We start from the raw sequence: 18,086 nt of genomic DNA, 5'->3' as shown, positions 1-18,086 counted from the left end.
TAGACTTCAATTAACTACTTAAATAAGTTTTCTAATTTGGAAGCATGAATCCTCCCTGTCTGCTGTAGCAATGGGAGTTCACAATACTATGGTTTAGATCTTTAAAAAGTGACTCTTCTCATTTGTGAGCTTTTTATTAATTATCTCCTGACACTTCTGGGGCACAGGTTGCATCCTAACTTCATTAACGAATGACAACATCTTCCATTAGCTCTAGTGTAGAAGCAGCTTTTATTCAAGATATTATTTCAAAAAAGAACTAGATAAATTCATGGAGGATAAGGTACATCAATGGCTATTAGCCAGGATGGGTAGGGATGGTGTCCCTAGCCTCTGTTTGCCAGAAGCTGGGAATGGGTGACAGGGGATGGATCACTTGATAATTACCTGTTTTGTTCATTCCCTCTGGGGCACCTGGCATTGGCCACTGTCGGAAGACCGAAGACTGGGCTAGATGGACCTTTGGTCTGACCCAGTATGGCAATTCTTATGTTCTTAAGATATACAGGGAACCCCTCAAATGTGTTTTACCTTAAGGTGACTGAGAATAAAAATTTCCCTTTAAAACAATTCCAGAGTAGATTACCTGGGTTCCAGCAGTACATGAACAATGCTAATCCTGCAGCAACACTAAAGCAAGCAAGGAAGAACATGGGACCTAAGGACGAAAAAGGAAAAGTGAATTTAGTAAAAGAGCACAGAAGAGTGAAAGTTTAGTTTATCTGATGATTCACTAACCTCAGTTATTATTAATATGCATGGCTAAGATTGTTCTCATGAAGTTTGCATACTCATAATTAGGTATATTCTGTGCTTACTGTACTATAAAATACAATCACTTGATTGTAAGTATTTTGTATTATAATTACTCTGACAGTGTTAGCCTCTCTTGTTCTAATAAGAACTCAGAATGGGACACCTAATTACACTGCACATGGAAAAGGTCTTAGATTTACATAAAAATGTCTAGTTTGTGTAAAAAAACCACATCTCCTTTTTTTGTTTAAACAAAAATGGCAAACTAAGGGCCAGATTTTGATACCCTCACTCACACTGAGGAGCACCTAACTCTCTGAGTCGTCGCACGGATGTCAGTGAACTGCTCGTAGAGTAAGGTACTATTCACTGAGCGTGACGGTGTTGAAATGTGGCCCCAAATAAGCAGTTTTTCATAATGGTTCTTTTTTATACTTTGTATTCTTCATCCTTCCCTTCTCCTGGCTCTCCACCAGGAAGAATTACTGCTCTTTATGGGTCCAGTTCTTCAGTCCATGCTCAAAACTCCTGACTTCAGTTACCTTGACTTTCTAGAGAATTTTCTCTGAGCGAGGACTGCAGGATCAGACCTCATGAAATAAACTACGGCCAGAAGGAAAAAGAAAAGGAAAAAGGCCAGTCATCAACCATTCTGTATGTAATTAGCCCCCAAGATTTTCACATTTCTGAGTGGATATACATCTCATTTATTTAAATGACAGCTATCAATATAGAGATGTATATTCTTACTTATATAAAATGAACCGGGAAGAGTATTGTGTGTGATTGCATTTAGATGTGCACTGCAAAGTAATGAATACAATAGTTAAAATGTTTTCTGTTGCTGTTCATGGTTCTGAATGCAACTGAGATGCAAAGCTATTTGTATATTTAATTCAAATCCCTGACTGGAAACCATTTTAACATTTCCAACCGAAATTAAATATGGTATTTATATTGAAGTACGATAGAACCTTGCTAATCCACACTTCACTCAGCCAGATAAAAATTGGCCAATGTTTAATAGCTGAGTTCTGTAGGGAGGCCTCAGATTACCACCACTTCTTCCCTATTACATCTCATGCTAGCGTATATTTACTGGGGAATGCTATCATGAATACACCTAAACTGCATTTATCCTTTTAGGGGCAAATACCAGATCTAGCCAAATGGACTACGTGCTGGGCTTGCTCACAGACACAGGAGGAGCAGGAAGTAGAAATTTTCCAGCAGTGCCGTCATTCTGCAGTTGCTACTTCAGGCTCCTCAGTGGATTAGTTTGGTGTGGCTGCCTAGGGAAAATGGCCAGCGGATACGAGTAGTCTCCAGTCCACAGCCCCTTACTCAGCATGATGGAGCACAAAGGTGCGCTGACCTTTTGCACAGCTTCCTAAAAAACTTACCCTCCCCTCCTTGCTGTCAGGACCCCAACATAGCACTGAGTGGGGCAAGGGAAGAGACACAACTTTCCCTTAATGGACAAAGTATATTTAGTTCACCATTGTTATCGGGGCTTTTTGTTATTGCTGTTGGTTTTCTCTTATTCGTTTGGTTGCTTTTTCTTTACTCACTAATCTGCAAAAGTGATGTAGCAAGGTTCTTCTGTAAAAGCACAACAGTCGTCGTAAAACCCTTTATTGCGAAAGCATTAGACTGGCATAGGAAATTAAACTCTAGTTAAAAATAGGCCAAATTTAAAAATAATGCCAATGTAAATGTTGCCTAAAGCTCTATAATCTCTTGAATTCTATGAGACCAGATTTCTCAGTTGCAGGCTGAATAAGTTTTCCTTTAATACAAGTTAAACGCATTTAAATAGCTGCAATAAAGATATAAGAGAACAAATGATTTGCTCCATAAATGTAAATTAAGTTGTAAAATAAACTGCATCTTCATCTGAAAGCATCATTCTGTCCAATGGTACTGTATGCATGTTATTTACCCCTGTCAGTTAGAATATAGTTCTCCTTGTCTGTGTCTATCCCTGTGGAAGCTGAGGTTTCTAGAAATAAAAGCAATACACCAAGAGTTAGTATTGAGCTCAAGCCAACACACTTCTGTATCAATTCATGCAAAACGGAGGGAAAGTCTGTATTACCACTTTTCAGAGAGATAGTCAATCTTTATGTGAAATATTTCACCCCTCCTAAGGACATGTCACCGCTGCAGTTAAATCAGGGCCTGTGTTTATTAAAGAAATAGGGAATTCATCATTTCAACACCGGTGGAAGGCATTGAGGTTTAATAGTCCTGGTCCAGCAAAGCACTTAATCACATGCATAACTTTAAGTATGCCAGTAGTAGGATTTGATGGGCACCCGGTGAAAGTACTCACATGCGTAAAATCACTCCTATGACTAAGAGCCTTGCTAGACTGAGGCCTCAAACAGTCAGATTGTTCTGTACATTTCTCCTGTCAGATATGTGAATGCCCAGAGAGTTGGAGGAAGGTTGGTAATACAATACATCAGAGAGAGGCTTTCATACTGGGACAAAGTTTAAATCACCAGTCACTACAAAAACGGATAGCTACAAAAATATCAGGATTTCAACAAGGGTTTTATTCCTACAGCCATCGATGTTCTCCTCATTGTCCTACAACCAAGTCACGGTACTGTGTTTGTGCCATGAAAACAACCTACATGGCGATGGACTCGGAGAGCCAACATCAGAAACCGAATTCTGCTTTCAGATACATACATATGCAACTCCCATTGACATCAATGGGTTCTGCGTGCTCAGACCTGAGATTGGTACTTTTCTGTAAAATCAAACAGAAGGGGAATCCAGCCTGCCAACAAGGTTTTCCACTGTTAGCAATCACAGCTGGAGAAGTCATTTATTTAATTTGACCAAGCTTATCAGTTTGCTATAGGGTGAAAACAACCCTCTGTCCTCATTCAGGGAATTAAACATGCATGTCTCAGGTGTGTATATCTAGCATTGTTTGACGCATGTTATCACGGTTTATTACACTGTCTGTCCACAGGTGAATAGTGATAGTAACCAGGCAGCCAATCCCCTGGGTAGGTTTTAGCCAGGATCCTGGGACTGTCCCCCAGTATTGGGATATTTGGTTACCCTAAATGATGGCAAATGAGTGGGCCTATGTTATTACCAAAGCCCAGACAGGGCAGAGTCTGCAACTCTTATCCTGGGCCAGGCTGCTGGAACAATTTTTATAGTGGAGGTGCTGATGATGGAAACCATGCATTTCGGTATTACTACTTCAAGCCAGGGGGGTGCAGCAGCACCAACTCCCCTAGTTTCAGCACCACTGCCCTGGGCAGGAGGGGATTCTCCTTCAAGAGACACCTAGGCCTCTGAGAATGTGGAGCTCAGCCTGGCGTAGGTCTGGCAGGCTCCTTACTGTGGAAACACCGGGACCGATTAATATTGCTCCTAGTGTTTAATTCATATTACAAAATTGTTCCACTGAAACACTTTCTGATTCGTGGAAGGAGCTTTTCAGTCAGAAGAATTTAGTTGTGGGAGGCTGGTTAATTTTTCAAATAAAAACAATCTACAGTTTGTGTGAATTCCAAATTTGCATTGCATTGCATTGCAGCAATTTGAGACCTTTTATTTTAGTGATTTTTCTGATACCTTTGTGTCTGATCAGCCCATCCAGCTCTCTGGGCAGTTGGAACAAAAGCATGACAGACTCCCCCCCGAGGGTGGTGCAGAATGAAGCAAATGGCACCTTCTCAGCATCATTTCCACTTCCACCGCAGAAACCCCTCCAGGCTATGGATCCACAAGTGGGTTGTGGAGACGCATGAGCCTTTGCTACACATTGTCCCCACCACACCAATCCAACGTAGCAAACCTGCCCGGGTTAGTTCGGCCTTAGCCAGCATTAGCTTGGGAGCTCTCTTCTCCCGTGCTCTGACATCCCTCTGAGTGGCATTACAGAAGCACTCACTGAAGTGGGAAGCCTCCGGTTGCACAGATACCGCTGAACCTTTCTGCCAAGAGGTTGGTGAGGGTCAGGAGAAAAAAGCCCCTCTCCAAAGCCTCCATGGAGTCCTCAAAACCTATGATGCTTGATCGGCTGGTTTCGAGGGATGGCCTGCTTGCCTGCTGCATGAGAACCACTCACAAGGACAATGCCGGGAGCACCCTAGGAGAGAGACCCTGCCGAGTTCCCAGCCCCTTATCAGGGTAGCCCTGTGGGGGGATGGTCTATCCCTTTATCATTCTGTTCTCTGTCAGTATAAAGAGAAATGAACTTCAATCAGTATCAGAGAATGAGAATTGATTCAGAGCTTCAGAATACATCAGGAACGGTCAGTATCATGTATCTCACCTCCCTCCCCCCCCGGGCGGGACTCTTGCAACGCGACTAGACATTTAACTTCAAGCTCTATATTTAATGAGAAGGGAAGAATTTTTGTTGTCTTTTAAAACTGTGAAATAACTTTGAAATTTACAATAGTTTTTCTTTAAAAAGGCGATTTGGAGAAAATATTTCCCCACGCCCCAAATCGTGTTTGTACTATATGTTATCGAGTTGTATGGCTGGAAGGGACCTTGGGAGGTCAGCTAGCCCCGACCCCTGCACTGAGGCAGGACCAAGGGAACCTAGACCATCCCTGACAGGTATTTGTCTAACCTGTTCTTAAAAACCTCCAATGACGGGGAGTCCACAACCCCCTTGGAAGCCTGTTCCAGAGCTTAATCACCGTGACAGTGAGAAAGTTTTTCCTAATATCTCATCTAAATCTCCCTTGCTGCAGATTGAGCCATTCATTTTTGTCCTATCTTCAGTGGGCACAGAGAACAATTGATCCCCTTTATAACAATTGATCCCCTTTACAACAGTCCTTCACATATTTTGAAGACTGTTATCGAGTCCCTCCCCTCAGTCTCTTCTCATGACTAAATAAGCCCAGGTTTTTTTTAAATCTTTCCTCATAGGTCAGGTTTTCTTAACCTTTTAGCATTTTTTGCTGCTCTCCTCTGGACATTCTCCAATTTGTCCACATCTTTTCAAAAGGGTGGTGCCCAGAACTGGACAACTGGACACCGTACTCCAGCTGAGGCATCCCCAGTTCTGAGTAGAGCAGGACAATTACCTCCCGAGTCTTACCTACGACACTTCTGTTAATACAGCCCAGAAAGACATTAGGCTTTTTTGCAACTGCATCACACTGTTGACTCATATTCAGATTGTGGTTCACTATACCCTCAGATTATTTTCGCCAGTGCTACCACCTAGCCAGTTATTTCCCATTGTGTAGCTGTGAATTTGATTTTTCCTTTCCAAGGGTGTACTTTGCACTTGCCTTTATTGAATTTTATCTTGTTAATTTCAGACCAATTGTCCAATTTGTCATGGTCATTTTGAATTCTAATCCTGTCCTCCAAAGTACTTGCAATCCCTCCCAGTTTGGAGCCATCTGTATATTTCATAAGCACACTCTCCACTCCATTATCCAAGTCACAAGTAAACCATTATCCAAGTGACAGCAAACCACTGATAACTACTCTTTGAGTATGGACTTTCAGCCAGTTGTGCACCCACTTTAGAGTAATTTCATCTATGACCAAATGCCCCTGGTTTGTTTATAAGAATGTCATGTGGAACTGTATCAAAAGCCTTACTAAAAACATCAAGATATATCAAATCTACTTCTCCCCACTCATCTGCTAGGTGAGTAACCCTATTAAAGAAGGAAATTAGGCTGGTTTGGCATGATTTGTTTTTGACAAATCCCACTACAAACTCTTTTTAGGTGTTCATAACTTTGCTCTAAATAAAGATTAGGCTGAAACCAAATAAAGATCTCAGCTTGAAGATGTCATTTCATTCTTCATATTTACAACGTCAGGGCCCAAATCTGCAAATCCTTAGCACATGCTTAACTTTACTCAACAACAGGACAATTACTCATGCAAGTAAAGTTATGCATGTGCTTAATGGCTTGAAGGATCAGGACCTCAGTATTTAAACAATTCAAGTTTATCTCAGTGAGAAGTAAAAATAATACGCTTCCTTTCTTCTGCTTTAGAATATCAGGGTTGGAAGGGACGTCAGGAGGTCATCTAGTCCAACCCTCTGCTCAAAACAGGACTAATCCCCAGACAGATTTTTGCCCCAGATCCCTAAATGGCCCCCCCTCAAAGACTGAAAACTCACAACTGTGGGTTTAGCAAGCCAATGCTCAAACCACTGAGCTATCCATCCCTCCCCCCTGGAAAGGGGCTGTGTTTTTAAGAAAGTTACCTTTCATAGGCTGTTAGTTCATACATTAGTAATAATAAGACACATCAGCTGTGTAGCGCTTCACATTTTCACAAACATTAGCAAATTAATGCAGACTGAGGATCAACCAGTTTAGCTATCTAACCTCTAATATGCAAATATTTATACTGCTCTCAGAATACATAATTTATTTCCTTATTATGTGAGACTAAGGAAGCTGCAGTCTATGACAATATAGTTACAGTATGTGTTTTAGCACAGAGATCTTAGTGATACCACTCATGTCTATGATATAGGAGAGTCTGCTAAGGAAGAGAGAATGTAATGCTACTTTGTGGTTGTACCACACAAGTGAGGCAAAAGCAGTCATGGGACTGCTTTGAATATTATTCAATGTGCAAAGTGCTGTCTCATTTACCCCACAGACGCAGTAACACCTCTATGCTTTACTTCACGCTACACGTCTAGTTGCTATTCTTAATCTGTGAGGGCCAAACCCTGATATATCTACTCCCTGGAGTAGGCTAAGGGCACAATTTTCAAAAGTGCTTAAGTCCCATTTTCAAAGCGACTTGGGCTCTTAAAAACTTAACATCTGATTAAAAAAAATAATGGGAATTAGGCTCCTAAGTCATTAATGTGCTTTTGAAAATGTTACCCTCCGTGACTTCAGCGGGAGTATTTGGATGAGCAAAGGCTGCAGAATCAAGCCCTTACCGAGTAATGACTGTCGGCTACTCAGCCTGGAAGGGTAACTCTGCGCTTCTATTCCTGACTCCTTCAGCGAAAGTGACAGATTTCTTTGAAAAAGCAACAGAGAGTCCTGTGACACCTTTAAGACTAACAGACGTATTGGAGCATAAGCTTTTGTGGGTGAATACCCACTTTGTCAGACGCATGTCTTTGAGATGCTAGCGTGTTTGATCCAAGTTTTCACGTAGCCTCAGCAGGAATGGCTTCTACGAGGCGCACATCAAATCAAAGGGCCGGACTTAATGCTGCTGTGATAATTACTAATGTGGATTTCTGATGTAGAAATGGACCCAAATCAAAGCCCACATGCAAACATCCTCCAACTGGGAGGGAAGTTTGGGCTAACTTTGGAGTCTGCATATTATCCAGGAGATGGCATGCGTGTGGTATGAAGAGGACGCTATCTCCAAATCAGTAGGGGTTTCTGGTACAACAGCTTTACTTGCATAGTGAGATGCTAGATGAAGGCAGGAGGCTCAGTGTTTTGAAATATAGCAACTATTTTCCAGGTCAATTGTTCTGCAAAAAATTATTTGTTACATAGTAATTAAAGACAGATGTTCGCATTTTTGGCCTGGCCTGTTTTTGACTTTACGCTGTCAATCATAGGGGTTTGACCGCATGACCAAAAACTCTGCTGGAATGTACTCAAAACCACCAGGGGGTTGAATGGTGCAGCATCAGTGCTATTAGACAGTTTGTAGGGACTTCGTAACATGCAGCCCCTTTTGCAGCTTCATTAACCTAATTGCAACAGCCCTTCCTCATGCTACTCAAATTGTTTCAATGTGCTGAATGTATTTCACTTCCTCTTTGAGCATTTTTTCTTTCTCCAGGTTACTGGACAGGATGAGTCATACATAGCCAGCATTATTTTCCCAGCACAGTAAGCTGGACCACATCTCTCTCCTTTTAGAAAAAGGTCGGCTTTACGGTATAAAAAATGGAAATAGCTAATCCTGCAAACACGTATGCATGTAATAAGGCCCATAGACTCAGTGTGACTACTCGTGCCTATGTGTTTTGCAGGATCAGGGTCCAGGTAACTAACAGTGTGGTTTGCCATTGCAAGTATTTGTGAAACAAGCATGATCTAACATCTGATGTGTGTGGAGTTAATGAAGCACAGCTGGGTGATTTAAGAATTGAGTGGAAGACAAGTCTCTGAGCCGCCTTGATTTTGTTACTTTGTGTCACACACTTGTTATTTTAAAACATGGCTCTTTTATTTACTACAAGTTAGAATAAAGGCTTGAAAAATAAATAAACAAAATGCATAAAAGGGAAAGGGACAGTTATTAAAAGAAAGAAAGTTTGAATTGGGTTATTTTTCTGCATTTTACATGTTGGGCATAAATTGTATCTTAAATACAGGGGCTGCGATTTCAAAGCTGGTAAAGAGATTTGGACATCCAATTCCAATCAAAATTAATGGTGCAGCCAAATCCACTAGGTGGCTTCTAAAGTCTCCAGTCTGTAGAAAGTAGTACATGGGAAAAGAGCATTTAATTCCTCAAAATAAGCTGGGATGCCGGCAAAGGCAAATTCTGTGATACATTGACTCAGGGAAGCCACAAGTCTCCCAACTTACTCAGGATTTTCCTGCTTGGCAAGTCATTATATAGTTGTTCGGCATTGATCTGTAAAGCCCTGTAAAATTCTTGACAGTGTTTGTCTCCTTTCTTTTGTAGGTGGCTTATAAGATCTGACAACCGAATATGAAGCAATGCCTTTGGATTTCTGAACTATAAGAGAAAAAGCAGTCATTAGAACAAAGCCTACAAAAGCAATGATACAGTGCTGAATTAGTTCCGACCCTACATTTACATTATGAAAGAGTGAAAATACAGAGTTATGTTTATTTTGCTAAAAGTATCTGTCAGTACATGAACATTGTAGGATAGGAAATAAAAATAATGATTCAGACCTCAAATGTCAACATCCACAATTTGAACCAGCTGCGTAACTTAGTTTGATCAAGCATTGTTTTAACATCTGATCAATTGCAGTGTAGCCCACACAATAGGAGAGGTAACTGATGCTTATCATTTCCCAAGAGTTTGAGTTAGCAAGGAACCAATTTATTGTAAATGTAGCACTAATAGAAATACTTTTGATGCCGTTGGCCAATAAAAAGTTCTCTACTTCTTATTTAGTCTTATTAAAAATGCACATCTCAGAACTGGGATAAACATGTGAAGAGATTTTCCACAGTTTTCTGGAATTTGGCCAGGACATGTTCTAGCCATCATGACAGCCCTATTGCGTCACTCTTTGTGTTCATCCTGTCTTCCTAGCCACGTTGCTACAGAGGAAGAGCTGATCTTCCCCATGGTCTAACAAAGCGCTGAACAGTAATAAACCTTAGCGTGAGAGTGAAAATGTTACACCTAGCCTTAGCTGAAATCATTTAGGCATGTGTGCATCTGGAAAGTCTCCAAAAATATCTCTGGCAAATCAATATGAAAGCATTACACTTAGGACCAGTAGGGTAGAGAGAGAGAACATTACACTAAGGATCAATTCCTTATCTAGAGGGAGAGGAATGCCTTTGTATGCTCCTTACTCAGGCAAAATTCCCACTGAAGCCCTGAGAGGCCAGCAGTGCAAGGTGTGCAAGATGGAGCCTAATGTGTATCATGGGAATGATAAGATTTGTAAATAAAAAAAGAGAACAAATGTGCACGAGCTCAGGGGAAAGTGTTCAGTTTCAGTCTGAGTGTAAGAGTGGCATCCAGCTTTCATAACACCAGGACTTAAATTTACTGTGAATCCTAAAGGAACGAGCCTTTCTTTAACTGTTTAGGGTACGTCTACACTACGGGATTATTCCGATTTTACATAAACCGGTTTAGTAAAACAGATTGTATAAAATCATAGAATCATAGAATCATAGAATTCAAGATCAGAAGGGACCATTATGATCATCTAGTCTGACCTCCTGCAAGATGCAGGCCACATTAGCCGATCTACCCACTCTTTTAGCAAGCGACCCCTGCCCCATGCTTCGGAGGAAGGCGAAAAACCTCCAGGGACACTGCCAATCTGCCCTGGAGGAAAATTCCTTCCCGACCCCAAATATGGCGGTCAGCTGAACCCCGAGCATGCGGGCAAGACTCTCCAGCCATACCCTCTGAAAGAGGTTAAGAATATCATATTATTGACCCAATTTGACCCAATTAAGTACCAGTTTGGCACTCAATTGACCTATTGACTAAGCCCGTTATCCTATTATACCATCTCCTCCATAAACTTATCTAGCTTAATCTTAAAGTCATGGAGGTCCTTCGCCCCTACTGTTTCCCTCGGTAGGCTGTTCCAGTATTGCACTCCCCTGATGGTTAGAAACCTTCGTCTAATTTCAAGCCTAAATTTCCTGACTGACAATTTATATCCGTTTGTCCTCGTGTCTACATTAGCACTGAGCTGAAATAATTCCTCTCCTTCCCTGGTATTTATCCCTCTGATATATTTAAAGAGTGCAATCATATCTCCCCTTATCCTTCTTTTGGTTAAGGAAAACAAACCGAGCTCCTCAAGTCTCCTGTCATACGACAGGCCTTCCATTCCTCGGATCATTCTAGTGGCCCTTCTTTGTACCCGTTCCAGTTTTAACTCATCCTTCTTAAACATGGGAGACCAAAACTGCACACAATACTCCAAATGAGGTCTCACCATCGCCTTATATAACGGGACTAGCACTTCCTTATCCCTACTAGAAATACCCCGCCTAATGCAACCCAAGACCGCATTAGCTTTTTTAACGGCCACATCACATTGCCTACTCATAGTCATCCTACGATCAACCAGGACTCCCAGGTCCTTCTCCTCCTCCGTTACTTCCAACTGGTGCGTCCCTAGCTTATAACTAAAATTCTTGTTAGTCATCCCTAAATGCATAACCTTACACTTCTCACTATTGAATTTCATCCTGTTACTAATACTCCAGTTTACAAGGTCATCCAAATCTCCCTGGAGGATATCCCGATCCTTCTCCGAATTGGCAATACCTCCCAACTTGGTGTCGTCCGCAAACTTTATCAGCCCACTCCTACTCTTGGTTCCCAGGTCAGCAATAAATAGATTGAATAAAATAGGACCCAAAACCGAACCTTGAGGAACTCCACTGGTAACCCCCCTCCAACCCGACAGTTCCCCTTTCAGTACTACCCTCTGCAGTCTCCCCTTTAACCAACTCCTTATCCACCTCTGGATTTTCATTTCGATCCCCATCTTTTCCAATTTAACCAATAATTCCTCATGCGGTACCGTATCAAACGCCTTACTGAAATCCAGATATATTAGATCCACCGCATTTCCCTTGTCTAAAAAATCTGTTACTTTCTCAAAGAAGGAGATCAGATTGGTTTGGCACGATCTACCTTTCGTAAATCCATGCTGTAATCTATCCCAGTTGTCATCGGCCTCCTGCTCCTTAACCACTCTCTCTTTCAAAATTTTTTCCATTACTTTGCATACTACAGATGTTAAACTAACAGGCCTGTAGTTACCCGGGTCACTTTTTTTCCCCTTCTTGAATATAGGAACTACATTAGCTAATCTCCAGTCCAACGGTACTATCCCCGAATTTAGAGATTTATTAAAAATCATCGCTAACGGGCTAGCAATATCACTCGCCAATTCCCTTAATATTCTAGGATGAAGATTATCCGGGCCCCCCGATTTACTTCCGTTAAGCTGTTCAAGTTTGGCCTCCACCTCAGATACTGTAATGTCTACCCCCATATCTTCATTCCCATCGGTCCCTCTATCACTATTCCTTAGCCCTTCATTAGCCTCATTAAAGACCGTGGCAAAATATTCATTCAGATATTGTGCCATTCCAAGATTATCCCTAATCTCCACTCCGTTTAAAGTTTTAAGCGGTCCCACTTCTTCCTTCTTGGTTTTCTTCCTATTTATATGGCTAAAAAACCTTTTGCTATTGGTTTTAATCCCCTTCGCTAAGTCCATCTCCACCTGTCGCTTTGCCTTTCTCACTGCATCCCTACACCCTCTGACCTCAATAAGGTAGGTGGCCACACTAAGCACATTAAATCGGTGGTGTGCGTCCACGGTCCGAGGCTAGCATCGATTTCTGGAGCGTTGCACTGTGGGTAGCTATTCCGTAGCTATCCCATAGTTCCCGCAGTCTCCCCCGCCCCTTGGAATTCTGGGTTGAGATCCCAGTGCCTGATGGGGCAAAAATCATTGTCGCGGGTGGTTCTGGGTAAATGTCGTCAGTCATTCCTTCCTCCGGGAAAGCAACGGCAGACAATCATTTTGCGCCCTTTTTCCCTGGATTGCCCTGGCAGACGCCATAGCATGGCAACCATGGAGCCTGTTTTGCCTTTTGTCACTGTCACCGTATGTGTACTAGATGCCGCTGACAGAGGCGATTCAGCAGCACTACACAGCAGCATTCATTTGCTTTTGCATGATAGCAGAGATGGTTATCAGCCGTTCTGTACCATCTACCATGCCATTGTAAATTGGCAATGAGATGACGGTTACCAGTCCTTCTGTGCTGTACCATCTGCTGCTGTCATAGGTGCCCCTGGCTGAGATCAGCCGGGGGCGCAAAAGACAAAAATGGGAATGACTCCCCAAGTCAATCCCTCCTTTATGGTATCTAAAAATAGAATCAGTCCTGCCTAGAATATGGGACAAGTGTACTAGAGAACCTGTGTATCAGAGAACCAGAGAGCACAGCTGCTCCGTGTCAGATCCCGCAGAAATGATGAGCTGTATGCTATTCACAGGGGGTGCTCCTGCAACAACCCCACCTGTTGATTCCCTCCTCCCCCAGCCTTCCTGGGCTACCGTTGCAGTGTCCCCCCATTTGTGTGATGAAGTAATAAAGAATGCAGGAATAAGAAACAGTGACTTGTTAGTGAGATAAAATGAGGGGAAGGCAGCCTCCAGCTGCTATGATAGTCCAGACAGGACAATAAGCAGTGTGGGGGAGAGGAGCCCAGCATCCCGCTATGATAGTCCAGGCAGAACAGAATCTTTTCTTTACACATGAAGGGCGGGGGCTGATGGAGCTCAGCCCCCTGTTGCTATGATGAAGATGGTTACCAGCCGTTCTGTACCATCTACTGGGAATGACCGGGAGTTTTTTACCTAGGTGCCCCCAGTCAACCTCACTGGAGGCCAGCCAGGAGCACTCACGGGCTGATGAGGAGGACGGATACCAGTCCTATTGTGCTGCACCATCTGCCACAAGGCTGATGATGACGATGGATATCAGCCATATTGTACCATCAGCCACCCATGAGGGGGGGCGAGGATGCTGCTGTTGACTGCTGCAGCATCACGTCTATCAGCAGCATTCAGTAAACATAGGGTGACATTTAAAAGAGTCAAGAGAGGATTTTTTTCCCTTTTACTTCTGGGGGTGGGTAAGGGGGGTAAATTGATGAGCTATGCCCTGAACCACCGCGGACAATGTGTTTGACACTACAGGCATTGGGAGCTCAGCCAAGAATGCAAATGCTTTTCGGAGACTGCAGGAACTGTGGGATAGCTTGCGTCCTCAGTCCCCTCTCCCTCCCTCCATGAGCGTCCATTTGATTCTTTGGCTTTCCGTTACGTTTGTCACGCAGCAGCGTGCTGAGTCCCTGCTGTGGCCTCTGTCTGGAGATTTTTTAAAAATGCTTTGGAATTTCGTCTTCTGTAACGGAGTTCTGATAGAACAGATTTGCCTGCTCATACAGCGATCACATCCGTACGGTCCATGCTGGAGCTCTTTTTGGATTTTGATTTCGGACTGCATCGCCACCCGTGCTGATCGGAGCTCCACGCTGGGCAAACAGGAAATGATATTCAAAAGTTCGCGGGGCTTTTCCTGTCTACCTGGCCACTGCATCCGAGTTCTGATTGCTGTCCAGAGTGGTCAGTGGTGCACTGTGGGATACCGCCCGGAGGCCAATACCGTCGATTTGCGGCCACACTAACCCTAATCCGATATGGTAATACCGATTTTAGCGCTACTCCTCTTGTTGGGGAGGAGTACAGAAACCGGTTTAAAGAGCCCTTCATATCGATATAAAGGACCTCTTAGTGTGGACGGGTGTGGCGTTAAATCGGTTTAACGCTCCTAAAACCGGTTTAAATGCGTAGTGTAGACCAGGCCTTACACCTCACATCATCTAAGTCAGGCCTCTTCCCCTAACTACGCAGATAGAATGGTTCGGATTCTGGTCTGACAGACATCATTTTACATTGCAATAACTCCACTCGTTTCAGTGGTGGCTGATCGAATTGAAACTGGCGCAAAACAGGATCCAGCCCATTATTTTGAACTCTAAAGGTCTGATTCACCATTGCCCTCTGCATCTTGCATACAGAGCGAGTGCAAACTATTACTATTCTGATGTGCTGGCATTTTATACCCACTTTGCGCTCGCTTTGTACTGACATAAATCATTTTGCACCCAAAAGCAGGGACCACTTTGAAAAGGTTGGCTTTGCTGGCTTTTCTGCCTCAGGCCTGATCTATATTCCAAATTGCCCCAGTTTAACTAAAGGTGCATTTTTAAATCAGTTTAGTTAAACCCTTGTCTGGACACACTTAAATCAATTTAAACCTGGCTCGTATTGATTTACCACGGGGATTTGCTTTAAAAACACACCTTTCATTAAATGGTGCAACCTTGTAATAAAGACAAGGCCTCAGTTCCTCATGATCTCCATTTTCCAGATAACATTTTCTTACCACACAGAGATGTGGTAAGGAGAGATTCATTAATAGCTGTGAGGCTCTCAAATACTACAGTGATGAGTGCACATTTTGTAGACAGTACGAAAGCAAAGGGGCAATCATGCAGAGGTTTAGGGATTTGTCTTCTAGGTTGGCATGGGCACCTTCACCAGTTGGTGTTCTAACCTAGATGCAGGACAGCCAGAAAATAAAGCTACATCAGGAAATACTGCAGGAATATCTAGTCACTTACCTTTTCTGCTTCTTTATTGGTGAGAATTTGGGGATAAACTCTGTTTAGCTGAAGAATAATTTTATCAACCAGGTGCTCGCTCAGTCTGCCATTTCTCGTGAGAAAGTACATGTCCTGCCTCAGCCGATCACAGTAAGATGGATCTATGAACCAAAGAGCACACACAAAGAACCACTATTATTTGATGGCAAAACTATTTGTAATTTCCGTAAATTGCCTCTCTCATGAGGAAGGTAACACATGTAAACCAACTTTGTTTCATAGTCCTAAAGTTTAAAGCTAGAAGGGACCACTAGATTATGTAGTTTGATCTCCTGCACACCACAGGCCACCAACCCACCCAGCACCTGCACACGGAATCCAACAGCTGAAAGTAGATGAAAATATCACAGACCACGGGAGACTAGACTATTATGTGCAGAGAATAGCAGGGAGCAAGGTGGAGCTGTGTTCAAAGCTCCATAATGGCTGGGAAATTATTAATAGTATAACTAATTAACAGGAGTGCTTCCCAAACTTTTGCAAGCTAAGCCGGCTTTCAAGAAAATGCAATAAATTGTTGCCCCCGTTCAACCTCACCATATGCTCCATATGTTGTCAAGGGACTATCCATCTGCAATTATACATCTTCTGCACCTCCTCCACCTCTTTCCCCTCAGCAAATCTTTTGCACTCACCAAGAGGAATGCACTCTACACTTTGGGAAATGCTGACCTAAGATATTTATATACTATCAAGGCACTAATGGATGTATCAAATATCACCATTGCATCCACTTGTCAGAAAGATGTAACACTGCTGAAGGGATGGGGTAGAAAATACATTTCCTACCTTTTATAAATATTAAATCAAGTTGTAATGTTTTAAGTTATTTTAAAAACTCATTATTTAATTTAAAATCTTCTTTATCTCGCAGTGATACCCACTATCATTTCGAATGGTAAAAAGGCACATCGCTGAAATATTGCACATACATTATTCTCTTCTTCCCCCACTGGAAATGCAGCCATCCCGCATATGGCAACTGTACACAATAGTTTAGGGCAGGAAAGGAAGATGTCTACCATAGCCAGTCAGAACTGCTGGGGGAATTTAGTTAGATTGAATGAAGGAATTCTGCAGTCCTGACTCTGTGCTGACACCCAGGCAAAGTTCCCATTGACTTACTGCCAGTTGTGTCTGAACAAGACTTGCCACAAGGTATATTCCCGAAACTGAAATGCAGCCAGGGCATTAGGAATAACATCTCTGCTAAAGTGCCAGGGAGTTCTTTATAGCTTTTATGTGACATACCAGGGTACAGATCAGACAAATGAGCAGCTGTGTTGCCCCCTGCCCTGCATCCTTAGGTGCCTCACTATGCCTTGCTGTAGTATCCTCCAATGGGCCACTCACAAGCAGCCTTCCAGCATGCAAGCCACACCCTGAGTGTCTGTGTGTCAGCCACACCTGGGTTACACTCTGGCTCTCACCAGCCTGGGTTATAGCGTAAGGTGACCCCAACACACCCCCAGTCTTAGAATTTGCTCCAGAAGTGTCCTGTACTTCTCAGCCCTCTCCTGGGCAGTACAAAATATTTTAAGTGTGTTATTCCTTAAAGGGAATAATATGCAGCTTTACACTCCATTTGGGAAAAGAGGAACTTCCAGTAGCAATAAATCCCTTCAATGAAAGTGCATAAAATACAGGTAGAAAATAAACAGAACTTCAAAATAAAATGTGTCGTGTAAATTAAGTCCTTTGTAATCCTCAGTAAATTCAAGATTCCTGGTTTCCTGCATTGTTGTAGGCATCACTTCCAATTTTCCAAAGCAATTACTTTGGCAGGAGCTTTCTCTTTAGAGCACAACATTCAACTAAAAATAGTTTGGCTTGCTCTATGGCTATTTGTGTTCCAAATTTTCAAATACAGATCCATGCAGATTTCACAAATTATTGTTCCTTAGCTAGACTTTGAAAGAGGTCTTTATTCAGAACTATATTTGAAGTAGGTGTTAAAAATGCATGGTTCTATTACTGCCTTCTAGATACTGAAGCATTCATTCTAGACATCAGAGGTAGCGCAAATAGATCTGACTAGTGTAGGAAAAGAAACATGTAGTATATCCCGGGGTATATAGGTATCATTAAACTATATGAACAAGTTTCATTGGTATTTTGGGCAACTAGACAGTACATGACCCTGCCTAGCCTCCGTGCTTCACTAGTTAGACATGGTAAACTAAACGATGATGGGACAGCCTGAGCACAGAACCTTGACGGGCTACTCTCAGTGCAAATGCAGCCCCTGACATTTATGTATCAGAGGTTTAGTATTACATTTCCTTTTCTACAGCTGTGCGGCATTGAAAACGACCAGGAAAGGCTTCATTAAAACCTCCCAGAGTGACCATAATACAGTCAGAGGGCCA

General features: G+C 42.6%; 2 protein-coding genes across 8 annotated transcripts in view; one reads left to right on the top strand and one right to left on the bottom strand.

The window, feature by feature from the left end:
- The window catches only part of NINJ1 (ninjurin 1), a 94,099-nt gene extending 84,339 nt beyond the window's left edge, over positions 1-9,760 (top strand). The window contains exons 4-5 of the transcript XR_006580810.1: positions 8,554-8,603; positions 9,409-9,760. The gene's annotated coding sequence lies outside the window, so the exon portion shown is untranslated. The remainder of the gene's footprint in view (positions 1-8,553; positions 8,604-9,408) is intronic.
- CARD19 (caspase recruitment domain family member 19) overlaps positions 1-18,086 on the bottom strand; it is a 44,709-nt gene that overhangs the window by 3,344 nt on the left and 23,279 nt on the right. For 6 of the 7 annotated variants that reach the window (XM_045022713.1, XM_045022714.1, XM_045022715.1 and 3 more), the window contains 4 exons: positions 15,676-15,818; positions 9,309-9,462; positions 2,699-2,758; positions 587-658 (listed from right to left, as the gene is read on the bottom strand). In XM_045022713.1, coding sequence (XP_044878648.1) covers positions 587-658; positions 2,699-2,758; positions 9,309-9,462; positions 15,676-15,818 — 429 coding nt within the window. The remainder of the gene's footprint in view (positions 1-586; positions 659-2,698; positions 2,759-9,308; positions 9,463-15,675; positions 15,819-18,086) is intronic. The other variant, XM_045022712.1, reaches the window with a different exon arrangement.

Source organism: Mauremys mutica, chromosome 7, assembly GCF_020497125.1.
Source record: "Mauremys mutica isolate MM-2020 ecotype Southern chromosome 7, ASM2049712v1, whole genome shotgun sequence".
NCBI classification, from domain to species: domain Eukaryota; kingdom Metazoa; phylum Chordata; order Testudines; family Geoemydidae; genus Mauremys; species Mauremys mutica.
This window is presented reverse-complemented; position numbering and strand designations above follow the sequence as displayed.